Source organism: Numida meleagris, chromosome 2 (assembly GCF_002078875.1).
Source record: "Numida meleagris isolate 19003 breed g44 Domestic line chromosome 2, NumMel1.0, whole genome shotgun sequence".
Taxonomy (NCBI): domain Eukaryota; kingdom Metazoa; phylum Chordata; class Aves; order Galliformes; family Numididae; genus Numida; species Numida meleagris.
Window position 1 is genome coordinate 53,287,304 of NC_034410.1, and position 12,673 is coordinate 53,299,976.

Genomic DNA, 12,673 nt, shown 5'->3' on the forward strand with positions numbered 1-12,673 from the left:
TAATATATTTAACATTCAGCAAAAAGATTTTTATTACATAAAATAGGTGCAACTGAAGCAATAGAACTAAGAATATTCTTTGAAACAAGGTAAGATTCCATCTCTGTTAAAGGTTACAAGTTTGAAAATTCTTTTTTTCTCTAGAAGCTCAGTTCCAAAATCCTCAGCAGATATAACTAATCAAAATAAGAACCAGTATGGCTGGGAAATTTTAATTAGAATAAATGTTGTAGTGTTCAATTCAGTACTTGAAGTACATCACAGTTCTGGGCTCCCCAGTTCAAAAAAGACAGGGATCTCCTAGAAGAAGTCCAGTGGAGAGCCACAAAGATGATTAGGGGCATGGAGCACATCCCTTGTGATGAAAGGCTGAGTAACCTGAGTCTGTTCAGCCTGGGGGAAAAAGACTGAGGGGGGTCTGATTAATGTTTATAAATATCTAAAGGGAGGTGAGCAGCAAATAGATGAGGCCAGGCTCTTCTCAGTGGTGTGCAGTGATAGGATAAGGAGCAACAGCCTAAAACTTGAACACAGAAGCTCCGTGTAAACATGCGAAAGAATGGAGCACTGGAACAGGTTGCCCAGGGGGGTTGTGGAGTCTCCTTCTGTGGAGATATTCAAGACCTGTTTGGATGCCTATCTGTGCAACCTATTATAGGGTACCTGCTTTAGCAGGGGGGTTGGACTCAATCTCTTGGGGTCCATTCCAACCACTTTTGTGATTCTGTGATCATCTTTTTGCACCAAGCAGCTACTAATACAAAAATATAATGAACTTGTGCAAAAGTGATAAAACTCTGCTCTTTTGTGTGAACTCTAGTACTTGTTTGAATGGATTACACTTAAGAAGCCAAAGCACCCACTGAAAATGATTTATTTTATGAAGTCTAGATAATCTTTAACTTGCAATGTAGTTTTAGAGCCATGCCTGTAAGAAATGCAGGGAGGTGGGAGATTTAAAGAGTATATTCAATTCATTAAATAATCTCTAGATTTTATTTATGTATTTATGATCAGTAGTGTGTACATTTTCCCTTTCTAAGGAAAAGACATCCAGTGACAAAAGATTCTAGTCAAGAAAGACCAAGACCAGAAAATTGAAATGAGTCTAGTTATTTTGATGAGTAATTAAGCACAAGTGATCAAATGATCAGTTCTGCTTATGTATGTGTACATTGGTATATTCATATATAAAATTATACATACATCCACTTACATGTACAGACTCTACAAATGTTGAAATGTAGCCATTGCATCTATCCTGTAGAAAGATTCTATTTTGCTCAAACTCAGTCCCTTCCTTCATAAATGCAGAGTGTGATTTTTGTGGGAGGAGTGAGGGAAAATCTGTCTTGAAACATCCTAAAAACTTCTTTCTGGACAGAAATCTGTTTTATTTTTTGGGTAACTGAGTAAAAGAAACTTTTTTTTGTCTATCTGCCAGTGTACATTATAGTTGCCACCTTGTTCTCTAAGCTAAATTTTGACTTATTTTTCCTAAATTTTGAAAGAAGTCTAGAAATAACAAAGGTCAGTGAAAATTCATGAAAGGAAATAAGGAGGCATGGGTGGGATGAGAAATGGGGTGGGGCAGAGAGGAAAGGAGAGAGGAAGGTGATTGATATGCTACCCAAAGTAGCATTTCCGCAAAATAATATAATTGCAATATTAGGCTAACATTCCCCTCCAGTTTTGTTAGTCACCTGGAATAGTTCTGTACTGGGATAAAGAGAAGTCAAACATGTACAGGCTGAAAGTGGCTGGGAAGAAGGATGAAGATTTAGGTTTCTCTGGAAGAAGCTGAAAAAGAAAGGAAATAAAGAAAGCAATAGAGATGTGGGGAGAAAGTATAACACTAACACATAAGAAGTAAAATCTTGCTTACTCTAAGGCTTGAAAGCAATTTAGGAGGATCCCATTATTACAAACAAAAACCTTTTAAGTATAACATAAACCATAATAAATATTTTAAAACATTATAAACAGATCTCTTGAAAAGACCTGAGATATAAATCTATAATATGAGATTTTTTTCAGGCATTTCTGTTTGTTTTTTTTAAAAGGGGGGGGATATGCAACTTATTTTTGATGTTTCTTATCCTTCACATGGAAAGATACTCTTGATTTGTGTAAATAAGCGTACCACGTTAACTGAATTTCTTCTGCATTCCAAAGAGCGGAAAAGGAGTGGGGTGATGGGATACGAGGACTCTCTTTGAATGCAGCTCGTTATGCTTTGCTTCGTGTTGAAGATGGTCCTCCTCACACCAAAAACTGGAGGTAAAAGTCCTATTCCTTCTAAGTTTACATAATTCATGTGTAAGGCTAAAGCTATTGGGAATACTACTGGTAAAGCTAATGACCAAAGTGAAAGTCAACATTAAAATAATGTTTTAACTTGAGCATGGAAAAGATGTCACTGCAATTCTATTATTTCACTGTAATGGAATACTATTTATGAGTAGCATGTAATCAGCAAGGCTGATAAACTTGAACTGACATCCATGCAATGTTGACATGGTTTTCTAAAATGCAGAAGAATATTAATGTTTTATTAGAGATTTTCAGATTCAAAACAACAGTTACCTTTGATCCTACTGTTTCTATGAAAGAAATGTGCTGCAAGTGCACATTTCTAAGGCTCTTTTGCTTTTATATATCATGCCCTGTAAAATTGTCCCAGTTTCAAGTGAAAGAGTGTTAATAGCATGGCAGTGTTTTGGTTATTGTTTAGTCATGGGTGTGTGCCTGGGATAAGCACTGGTCACTTGGCAGGGAAGAGCTAGTGCCTTTATGGTGTGAAAGCAGGGGGTGGGGCAGAGCTGGGACACCTGGCCTGAGTGTGAGTTAAGAGGGTGTTCCATACCACGTGATGTCATGCAGAAGGCTATAAAGCTCTTGGAAGCAGGCCAGGGGCTGGCCCCTGACTAGGATTAGCTGATTGCTGTTTGGAGGATGGTGAGACTTTAGCTTTGTAAGTGGAGTGACAGGTAGTATTGTTAGCTAGGTGGTGGTTGGTGGGTGATGAGTAATTGCTTTGTGGATATGTGTACTGTTATCATCACATTTTTGGTTCTGTTTTTCTTTTCTGTCTTAGTTTGTCTCAACCAGCAAGTTCTGTTTTGTTTCCAATTCTGTCCCTTGTCCTGTTTTTGAGGGGCATGAGTGAATGACTGTGTGGTGCTTAGCTGCCTGCCAGGTTAAACCTCAACAGAAATACATTGTAAAAAGTATACAGAGGAATCATTATTTCTAGAACTATCAAGGAACTCTCTAAGGCTCAATGTGGAGTGTGAGAAAGTAGGTATTCTTTAATACCAGCACTGAATGCATGGGGGATACTCTCCTATCATGCATACCTTGCATGAAAAGGTCCTCAATTTTTATACATTCAGGGATCTTCCCAGAGGTACATACATGTTCCATACAAAGAGTCGTGGAAGCTCCCTTATCTATTCAATACAAAGACAGAGACCCTTCCTGTTATCTAAACAAGCTACAAGATTGTCGATTAAGAAACTTAACAAGCTGCAACTTGTATCAGAACTTTTTTTAGTACCTATTATAATGTAAGGCAAATTTCATTTAATAGCAACACTTCTGAGAGTGCTTAAATCTCATTAAAACAAAATTTTAAATTTGGAGCTCTTTTGTATGTAATGGGGATAAATGTCCATTACTATTTTTGCAGTTTATTTCTTTTGCTTGGTAAATTTTGATTTTCTCTAAGCCAACACAAAAAGTCTTAAGGTTTAAAACCAAATGCCTGCTCATGCACTCACTTCTAATATATGCAGCAAAAATTAACTCTTTAATCAGTGAAACACACCAAAAAAGAAACTATCACTATTTGTAATTGTATCCCTGTAGAAGCAATGTTCTGCTGCCCTTCAGTGTAACAGTATTTTACCTTTACTTGTGGAGCTGTTAAACCTGAGCAGTTTCTATAGCATGTGTGAGCCACTGCCTATCCCTAGTCTTTGTATTGTGTGTGAACTGACAAGCACTGACAACCGTTAGTGTAAACCAACACTGCTGCCGTTAAACGTCTGACATCTCTTCAGTTCCAGATGACTTATCCTCTTGTTTTGTCAAGATAATTGCTAGAACAAGACTTTGTTACATATTAAACTCTGCTGGTGTTGAGGAGGGAAATACATTCCATTTCTCTTGGAGCTCTTTTGAACTTTTAGTAATTAGAGGAAAATCATAGGATTCAGTTTGGGGAAAGTATTCAGATTTAATATTGAATGAGGGAAATGGAATGCTGCCACATTTAGCATGGAGGTTAAACTGAACTTGTGGTGCTATCAGTGCAGTCAAGGGCATGACTATCTTTAGGAAGGACCTAGTCAGGTATAGGAATGAGTCAATACGAACATCATGAAAATCCAGGACAAGTTCAAAGTCATGTCCATGGGACATCCTAGCCCAGTGCAGTGGTTCAGCATGGGAATGATGCAAAAGGATCTGTTGTTCCCAGTGGGTAGTAAACAATCAATATGCCTTGGCACTTGCATTATGTTGGACTGCATCAACAGGAGTGTGGCTAGCGTGCTCGGGGTAAGTAAGTGTTCCTCTTTACTTAGCACTCTTTAGAGCACACGTGGAATATTTCACCCCATTTTATGCACCCGAATGTCAGACTAGACATCAATAACCTGTAACACGTTCAGCAGGAAACTATCAGGATGGTGGGGGCACTGGAGAACGTCCCCTGAAGGGAAAGGCTGAGGGAACTAGTCTTACTCAGCTTGGAGGAGGCTTAAGTGGAACTAAAAGCTAGTTTAAATAGCTAGTAAATCTCTAGTCCCTAAGGAGATGTTACTGAGAAGACAGAGCAAGACACTTTACAGCTGTATATGGTGGAAGAACAAGAGAATGATATAATGGAAAGAAGTAGTAGAACCTCTGCCGTGGAAGTTTTCAAGATCCAGCTGGACTGAGACCCAAACAATCTGGTGTGCAATTCAGTATTGAACTGTTTCAAGCAGCAGGTTGCCCTAGAAAACCTCCAGAGAGTGATAATTTTGCTTCAATATTTTTCTTGATGAAACCGTTCTCTTAATGTAGATTTTTGGAATGGTGGTTGATGTACCTGAAGTGTTGTAGCTACTGCTCATTGTGATTTTTTTTACTTGAGGTTGACTACTTTTGCATTAAGCATTTAATCTGCATTTTATTATTTGTTAATTCTGTATTTCCTGTCTTTCACTGCTTCTGTGTATGTATCATATGCAACTTTTTTTGGCAGACCTCAACTTTTGGTCTTGTTAAATTTGGATTGCGAACAGTTGGTAAAGCATCCAAGATTGCTTTCTTTCACTTCTCAGCTGAAAGCTGGTAAAGGGCTCACTATTGTGGGATCTGTGCTTCAAGGAACCTACTTGGACAAATGTGTAGAAACTCAGAAAGCTGAAGAGGTATGTAAAAGACAGCTTACAAACTTTCTGTAAACTCTATTAGTATTTAAATATTGAATCTGAGATTTTGAATTAAGGTACAGTTAAAAGCCTTTTATAAAAATGTTTTGATTGATCTGTTTGCGTATTTAAATTGAAAACAGGTTGCTGTACTATAACAATGTCTTGTGCAATTTCCCAGTGAGTCAACACTGATGCTGCTTAATTTTTTTGTGTTGAGGACCAGATGGGCTCACAATTGAATTATATTCTTGTAAAATCTGAGTGATATATTTCTTAAAAATCACTTCGTAAAAAAACTGATTTATTCATGTAAGAAATGCAGACGTTGGCATAATTTCAACTGTGTGGAAAAGACTTGAAAATATCTGAACTCCAAAATCTTAAATCTGTCACTAGAATGGAAATTAATAGAAATTCTGAAGATCTGTTCATACAACTTTGATTTTTCAGTGCAAAGCAAGTGTACGTTCCTGTTCCATCTTAATCAACTTGTGTACTTCTTTGTATACCCCAGTAGTTCCAGTGTTGATGTTTTGGTAATGATATGGATATACAGTTGCTTAACTATGCACAGCTCTCCTACTCCTAACTTTACAGAGCACAGTGAAACATTTTTAGAAAATACCATGTAGGCTTTGACCATTATGTCTTTCAAAAATGGTTAATGTCTTCAGTGTTGTTGAAATAAGAATCAGTTGAAACGTCTGCTGTTCTGTTTGAAGAATTCTTCAACTCTGAATAATTCATAGGAGTCTTTAAACAGACTTGATATCTCTAAAATAGGTCTAAGAGATGGAATTGGAGATGAATTCAAGGGAGACCTAATCCCTGTGGCCTCTAAGAAGTCAGACTTGCTGGTGTCAAACTCAACTATGCTGTTGCTTTTAAGATATAAATGAAGACATTTCAAAGGACTGAGTGTCTGAAGGGTTTATTGATTTTTGGAAAATTTCAGCTAGAAAATAGTGTTTCTAGAAGACTTGTGGAAAATCAATTTTTTTCCTTTTTCAAGAGAAATGAGAAAAAACAAACATTTAAACTGATATGCTCTTATAGATACTGTTGGGACACACAGGTTTGTTAGCTTTACTATCGCATTCCTTGAAGACTGTTTGTTTTCTATGCAGAACAGTATTTCTCATGTGAAACACTGAGTTAGCACCAGGCATTCTGTAATCAAACGTCTCCGTACTGGTGTTTATAGGGCTTCTCTTGCAATTGTACTTTTTGAGTGGGAGTCTTTGTGTGGTCAGGCATAGGACCTAAGAGCAGATAATTGTCTTTTTCAAAAACAGTTCTCTTGTCTGGCCTTATGGTCTCCAGTTGTCATGGGAAGGAGAGATGTAGATATGCTTAAGGAACAGCATTCAGAACTTGTTGAGAAGTCTTATACAGTGAGACAGTTAAGAGTTTGCAGTTATGAACTGAGGAGTATGAAGGGGTGAGGAATTGGGAGGATTAAGCTCTCCTTTGTTGAGAGGAAAACAAACAAGATGCTAAGTTAGGGATAACCTGTTTGAGAAGACTGGGCAGTATGAACTGCACAGTAACTGCCTGGACAAATGCAGAGTGGAATTGGTAGTTCTCTGGTCCTCAGCATTCTTAGTTTCTGACAAAACTTTGAAGCCAGTGAGCAAACCTAGTGAATTAATCCATTTTAAAAGCTGGTTCAGCTCACAGAATATAGGAATGTTTTAGTGCTATTGCATCTGCTGTTTGTTATTTTGTGAGTCCAAAAACATCTATTCCTTTGAACTTCTGAATGATTTTCAAAAACAACAACAACAACAAACCTTAGCATTTTGATGGTTTCCAGAATTCCAAGTTTTGGTTCTTCAGTGTTTTCTTTAGAAACTATGCTGAGCTCCCTTGCAAGTCAGGAATTATGGGATTTTCAAAGTAGGATCATGTTTGCTGTTAAGGAATCAGAGTGGTGTCTTGTTGGATGTACATTATATCTAGTGTTTTGCTTATATTTACTCTGTTACTCTTTATGGTATTTATTATCTGTGTCGATCGCTGTATTTCCTCATGTGTAATCTTCCTTTCCCACAGAATGTTAAGGCCTTAATGGGAGTTGAGAAGACTAAAGGATTTTGCCAGATTGTTGTATCTCCTAGTTTCAGAGATGGAATATCACATTTAATTCAGTCAGCTGGCCTAGGAGGAATGAAACACAATACAGTCTTGATGGCATGGCCACAGTCATGGAAGCAGACAGAGAATCATTTCTCTTGGAAAAATTTTGTTGGTATTTGTTTATTTTATCTTACATGATTGTAATACAACTGTATGACTAATGTATTTGCTGTATGGGGGGGAAAAATGTGAAGCTGAATATCCAGTTGACATTCAGGACTTCCTGAATTAATGGGGAGTGGGTTTTCTCAGTCCTTAGTCTGTTTAACCATTGATTTCTCTTTTCCTCTTAGGCAGATTAGTCACTAAACCCAGGGTGTCCTCTTTCAGCAGAGGCAAAATCTGGGTGCATTTAAGCTTTTGAATTTAAAACGAAAACAAACGTGGTGAACAAAAACCAGAAGTTCTTGATCAAATGTCTTATTTTCCCTTGCAGACACTGTACGAGAAACAACAGCAGCTCAGCAAGCATTATTGGTGGCTAAAAACATTGACTTGTTTCCAACAAATCAAGAACGTTTTACTGAAGGGAACATAGATGTCTGGTGGATTGTTCATGATGGTGGAATGTTGATGTTGCTGCCTTTTCTTCTTCGACAGCACAAGGCAAGTACAATAAAAAACAGCTTTGATTTCATTTTCTTGTAATCCATATTTGTAAAGCTCTCTAATGAAATGTGCAGTGAAAGAATTATGCTTGGAGACTGCAATCACTGTAATATAAACAGTTGAATTATTTTTTGCTAGGTTTGGAGAAAATGTAAAATGCGTATCTTCACAGTTGCTCAAATGGATGATAATAGCATTCAAATGAAGAAAGATCTTCAGATGTTCTTGTACCATCTTCGCCTGAATGCTGAAGTGGAAGTTGTTGAAATGGTATATTACTGCATTTTTTTTAAGATGAAACTGGGGCTAAAGTTGGGAAACTAGATTAAGCCATTGTGAAACTAACGTTAGCCCAAATACAATGCTGCTAAGATTTCAGTCCCACCAAGAATAAGAAGTTGTTTCATAACACAGTGCTGTCATACCATGCCATAATGCCAGAGTGTGTGGTAGTGAGTTTAATGGTGTAAAGTAGAGGTGAGTAATTTTGATATGCATTAATGCTTACTTTATGAAGATTAGTCCATAGATACAGTTCATTAAGGAAGGTAAAAGCCTGAATTCATAGTGATGGGCACTGAAATAAAAGGCTGAATGTGGTTAGTCCCTAATAATAATTCCTGACCAGTAATTGCTGACATGACTAACATATATTTCTCCAGCTGATACATGAATGTGTCTCTGGAATAAAGAATCTTCTGGCCCCTGTGGCATTGCTGGTCTCTTTGGCAATGAATGACAAGACAACATAGCTGTGGATTCACAGTTCAAATTGTGACAAATTGAATTTCATAACTTTTTTCCTTTTTTATACACTGGTTGTAACCTGAAAAAAAAGAGAGATAAAGCTGTAATCTGCACACTCATCTGGCAACTAAGGAAAAGCATCATTTCATTTCCAGCGCTATGACTAAACATCTCTTCTACACCTCATCTGAAGAGGTTGTGAGAGTGGGTTGCTCCTCCCAGGATCTGCTGTTCTTAGGAGCCTTTTGAGCTTTACTTCTCAAAAAATGTTTATCGTGCCATAAAACAAATTTAGACTTCTAAGAATCACTTAAATTAACATGAATAATTGTGGCATGCACAGGTGAAAGAAGTTCAACTGAGTGCTGTTAAAAGGCTCTGCCTTGGTTGCATTTTTAGCAGATTATTAGGAAGTGCAATGTACCCCTTTCTTATGTTGTCTATATTTAAGCATGAGAATCTTCCAAATGATAAGAAACACTTTAAATGTCAATTACATCGGTGATAGCTCTAGGTTGTATTCTAGCTTTGTGCTTACCTGAGAATCATAGGATGTTTTGGGGTGGAAGGGACCTTTAAGATCATCTAGCTCCAACCTCCCTGCTGTAGGCTGGGACATCCCCTAGACCAGGTTGCTCAAAGTCCCCATCCAGTCTGGCCTTGAACACAGACCTCCAGGGTAGGGGCATCCACAGCATTTCTGGGCAACCTATTCCAGTGCCTCACCACCCTCACAGTAAAGTATTTCTTCCTAATGTCTAGTCTAAATCTACCCTCTTCCAGTTTAAAATCATTTCCCCTTGTCCTGTCACTACATGCCCTTCTAAAAAGTCCCTCCCCAGCTTTACTGTAGGCCTCTTTCATGTACTGGAAGGCTGCTATAAGGTCCTGCTGGGAGGCCTTCTCTTTTCCAGGCTGAAGAGCCCCAGCTCCCTCAGCCTGTCCTCATAGGGAAGGTGCTTCAGCCCTCATCTTTGTGGCCCTCCTCTGGTCCTGCTCCAACAGCTCAATGTCCTTGTGTTGTGGGACACAGTACTCCAGGTGGAATATATGTTAAAGTTGCTTCATTAGTGCTTCTTTGTGAACAGTTCTCATTGGAGAAAAGACAATGTGTGATGTTGTTGCTCTAGACTGTTTTCAAAGACACCAGTATGCAAACAAGCTCAGGAGTCAGCAGTGCAAATGGTTTGAATAATCATCTTTGACCCTTACTTGTTTCTGTAGATATAATGGAACAGAACAATGGAAAGTCTGTCACATATATCTCAAATTTAGCTGATATTACATTGCTATTGGTATTGTATAATAGTTCATGGTAGAAGATTGTCTTCATTCTTAAAGCTTAATCTTCAGGTAGCAGAAGTGATCAACAAAATATGCTCTTGGGATTACTCTAATGCCATTAATGAATCCAGGGTTCACTGAATGCAGGAATAAGTGGGGTACAAGTGTCTAAATGTTTTGGATTGCTTTCTTGAGTAGTACTTCTGTTCTGCTATTTCTAACGTCAACCACTTTTGCAGTTTGAAAATGATATTTCTGCATTCACATATGAGAAGACATTAATGATGGAACAGCGATCCCAGATGCTAAAACAGATGCAGCTATCAAAAAATGAAAGGGAAAGAGAGGTATGAAGTTTTAACTTGGCAAGATATTCTATGAAAAATCTAAACGTTGTTTTGTTGTTATTTTTAATCTGTTTCTAACGAGTCAAAAGCTTTTATAACTGCATTCTATGTTACTTTCTCTGCAGCAGGTTTCACAAGTATAAAAGAATCTTAAACATAACTTCCTAAGCATTTGGATAAAACTTTCTAGTTTTCCAGTTCTTTTTGTTAAGCTTAGTGCAGGTATTTGAGTGGTAGTGTGTAATGTATCTAGAGCACTGCTAAGACTGAGACAAGTAATGCCTATTGATATGATTATTTTGCTGGACCAATTAGCTTTTTGGTTTAGCTTACTTCCTGGAGCCAAAATTAGGCTGGCTAGCTGTAGGGGAACTGTTAGGTTGTGGCTTGAACTTGTGATTGAGCACCTGGTGAAGGGGTGTGTCTGGCCCAGGGAGCACAGGCAGATTGTTTGCACCTGTGCTCCCCATGCCACCAGAAGGGGTGGAGCCATGCCTTGGCTCATGTAAGGGCCAGATACTGAAGGGACAATATCTCTTGGGTCTGAGCTCCTTTCTGAGAAAGAATGCTGCATAGCCAGAGATCCCCTTCATCAGATTCTTTTTCTGTATGTGACTATTGGTTTATCTGTGAATACTTTATTGGGTATTGCCAAGAACCTGTCAAAGCAATTCTGTGTCTTTGTGAGCATAATACTAACCTATAATCCTACATGTTTGCTCCAGCTCTTACTAGTTCGTTGTGGTATTCTGCATGCTGTAGTAATAAAATTCACGCAGTTGTGTTTTCCTGAATATTTGTAACTTAGAAAAATATGATCCTTTTCCTCTTTTGATCAGTGCTTCTTTCCATCCATTCATTTATTCTATTAACTACTACTAACAGTTTTAAGTGGTGTAAAAGTTAAATATTTTGGCATTTCTGTCATATGTGGTGTTTTCTGTCCTGTGCTGGAGGAAACATCTCTACTGTGTTAAACTGCTAATTCATAAAATAACTAGATTTTTTTGTGCACTTCCTTTGTTTTTATTCTTATTTATTCTTTTCCCATTTTGTAAGATTTCCTAAAGATGCCTTGTATTGCTATATTAATACACTGCCATGCATCCTCCTTTCTTTCTCAGTTGTCTCATACTAGTTGTCTTCTGGTCTGAGTCTACAAAATGTCTTTTTAGTGAAAAAGGCCTCTCCGTTTTTCTTTACTCTTTTTTAATCTCTCATTCCTTGCTTTGAATTATTGACCACACAAACAATTTTCCAGTGGAGCTGAGCGATTAATCAATCTACAACAGGCTTTAGGATTTAATTGCCTCATGAAAACTGTACAAGCATCCCAAGGATATTGTAAGGCTCTATAATCTACAGCTTATAAATTTGCAGTGGAGACAAAAGACTTTCTTGTCTCTGTGAGTTAGTTGGAATGTGTACTATTCCAGAGTGATGGTTGCCTGAGAACTTTGAATCCTTTTTCCACTCCTCCTCTACCCTGCTCTCCATTGTTTTTATTACTCATTTCTGTCTGAATGTAACTATCACCATTATAGTTTCAATTTCTTTCTTTGTATATTGGTAATTTCAGCAGCCGCTACTATTTGTCCTCTTGTGCATTCTTTATTTGGGAATGATAATAAAAAACAATTCATCTGTTATTTCTTATTAGGATATTTTATTTTGCCGTGATCTTTTATTTTTATCAGACAGTGTTGAGTAGTTATACCTCTTGCTTCCTTAGAACTGCAAGTTGAGTATCTGCACTTAATGTGAAATGTCTTTCTTAATCTGTACATCCTCTCTTAAGTGAGCTGAGGCACTCCTTCCAGTTTTATGACAATCTCTGAAATAGTTCTTTAGTATCACCACTTCAGGTTAGCATTGCTTTTGTTTTCATTGTCTATATCTACTTCTGACTATCAGAGTAATGTTCCAGCTTTTTGAGTAGCGCATGTAGTTCTGTTGTTTCCTGTTACCAACAAAATTAGTATTTTATCCTTCCTTTTGTGCTTGTTCATCTTCAGGATTAAACCTATACAAAGAGGAGAACTTGTACAGTGTTCTTTTGCTGTTTCTTTCATAGGTGTGTTCCTGTGTTTGAGTAATCACCCTTGTCCTCCCCCTTTTCTC

General features: G+C 37.7%; 1 protein-coding gene across 7 annotated transcripts in view; it reads left to right on the plus strand.

Annotated features, from left to right (window-relative positions):
* Positions 1–12,673, plus strand: part of SLC12A7 (solute carrier family 12 member 7) — a 64,770-nt gene that overhangs the window by 40,933 nt on the left and 11,164 nt on the right. For all 7 annotated transcript variants that reach the window (XM_021385717.1, XM_021385720.1, XM_021385716.1 and 4 more), the window contains 6 exons: positions 2,176–2,280; positions 5,255–5,423; positions 7,482–7,677; positions 8,002–8,171; positions 8,313–8,444; positions 10,445–10,552. In XM_021385717.1, coding sequence (XP_021241392.1) covers positions 2,176–2,280; positions 5,255–5,423; positions 7,482–7,677; positions 8,002–8,171; positions 8,313–8,444; positions 10,445–10,552 — 880 coding nt within the window. The remainder of the gene's footprint in view (positions 1–2,175; positions 2,281–5,254; positions 5,424–7,481; positions 7,678–8,001; positions 8,172–8,312; positions 8,445–10,444; positions 10,553–12,673) is intronic.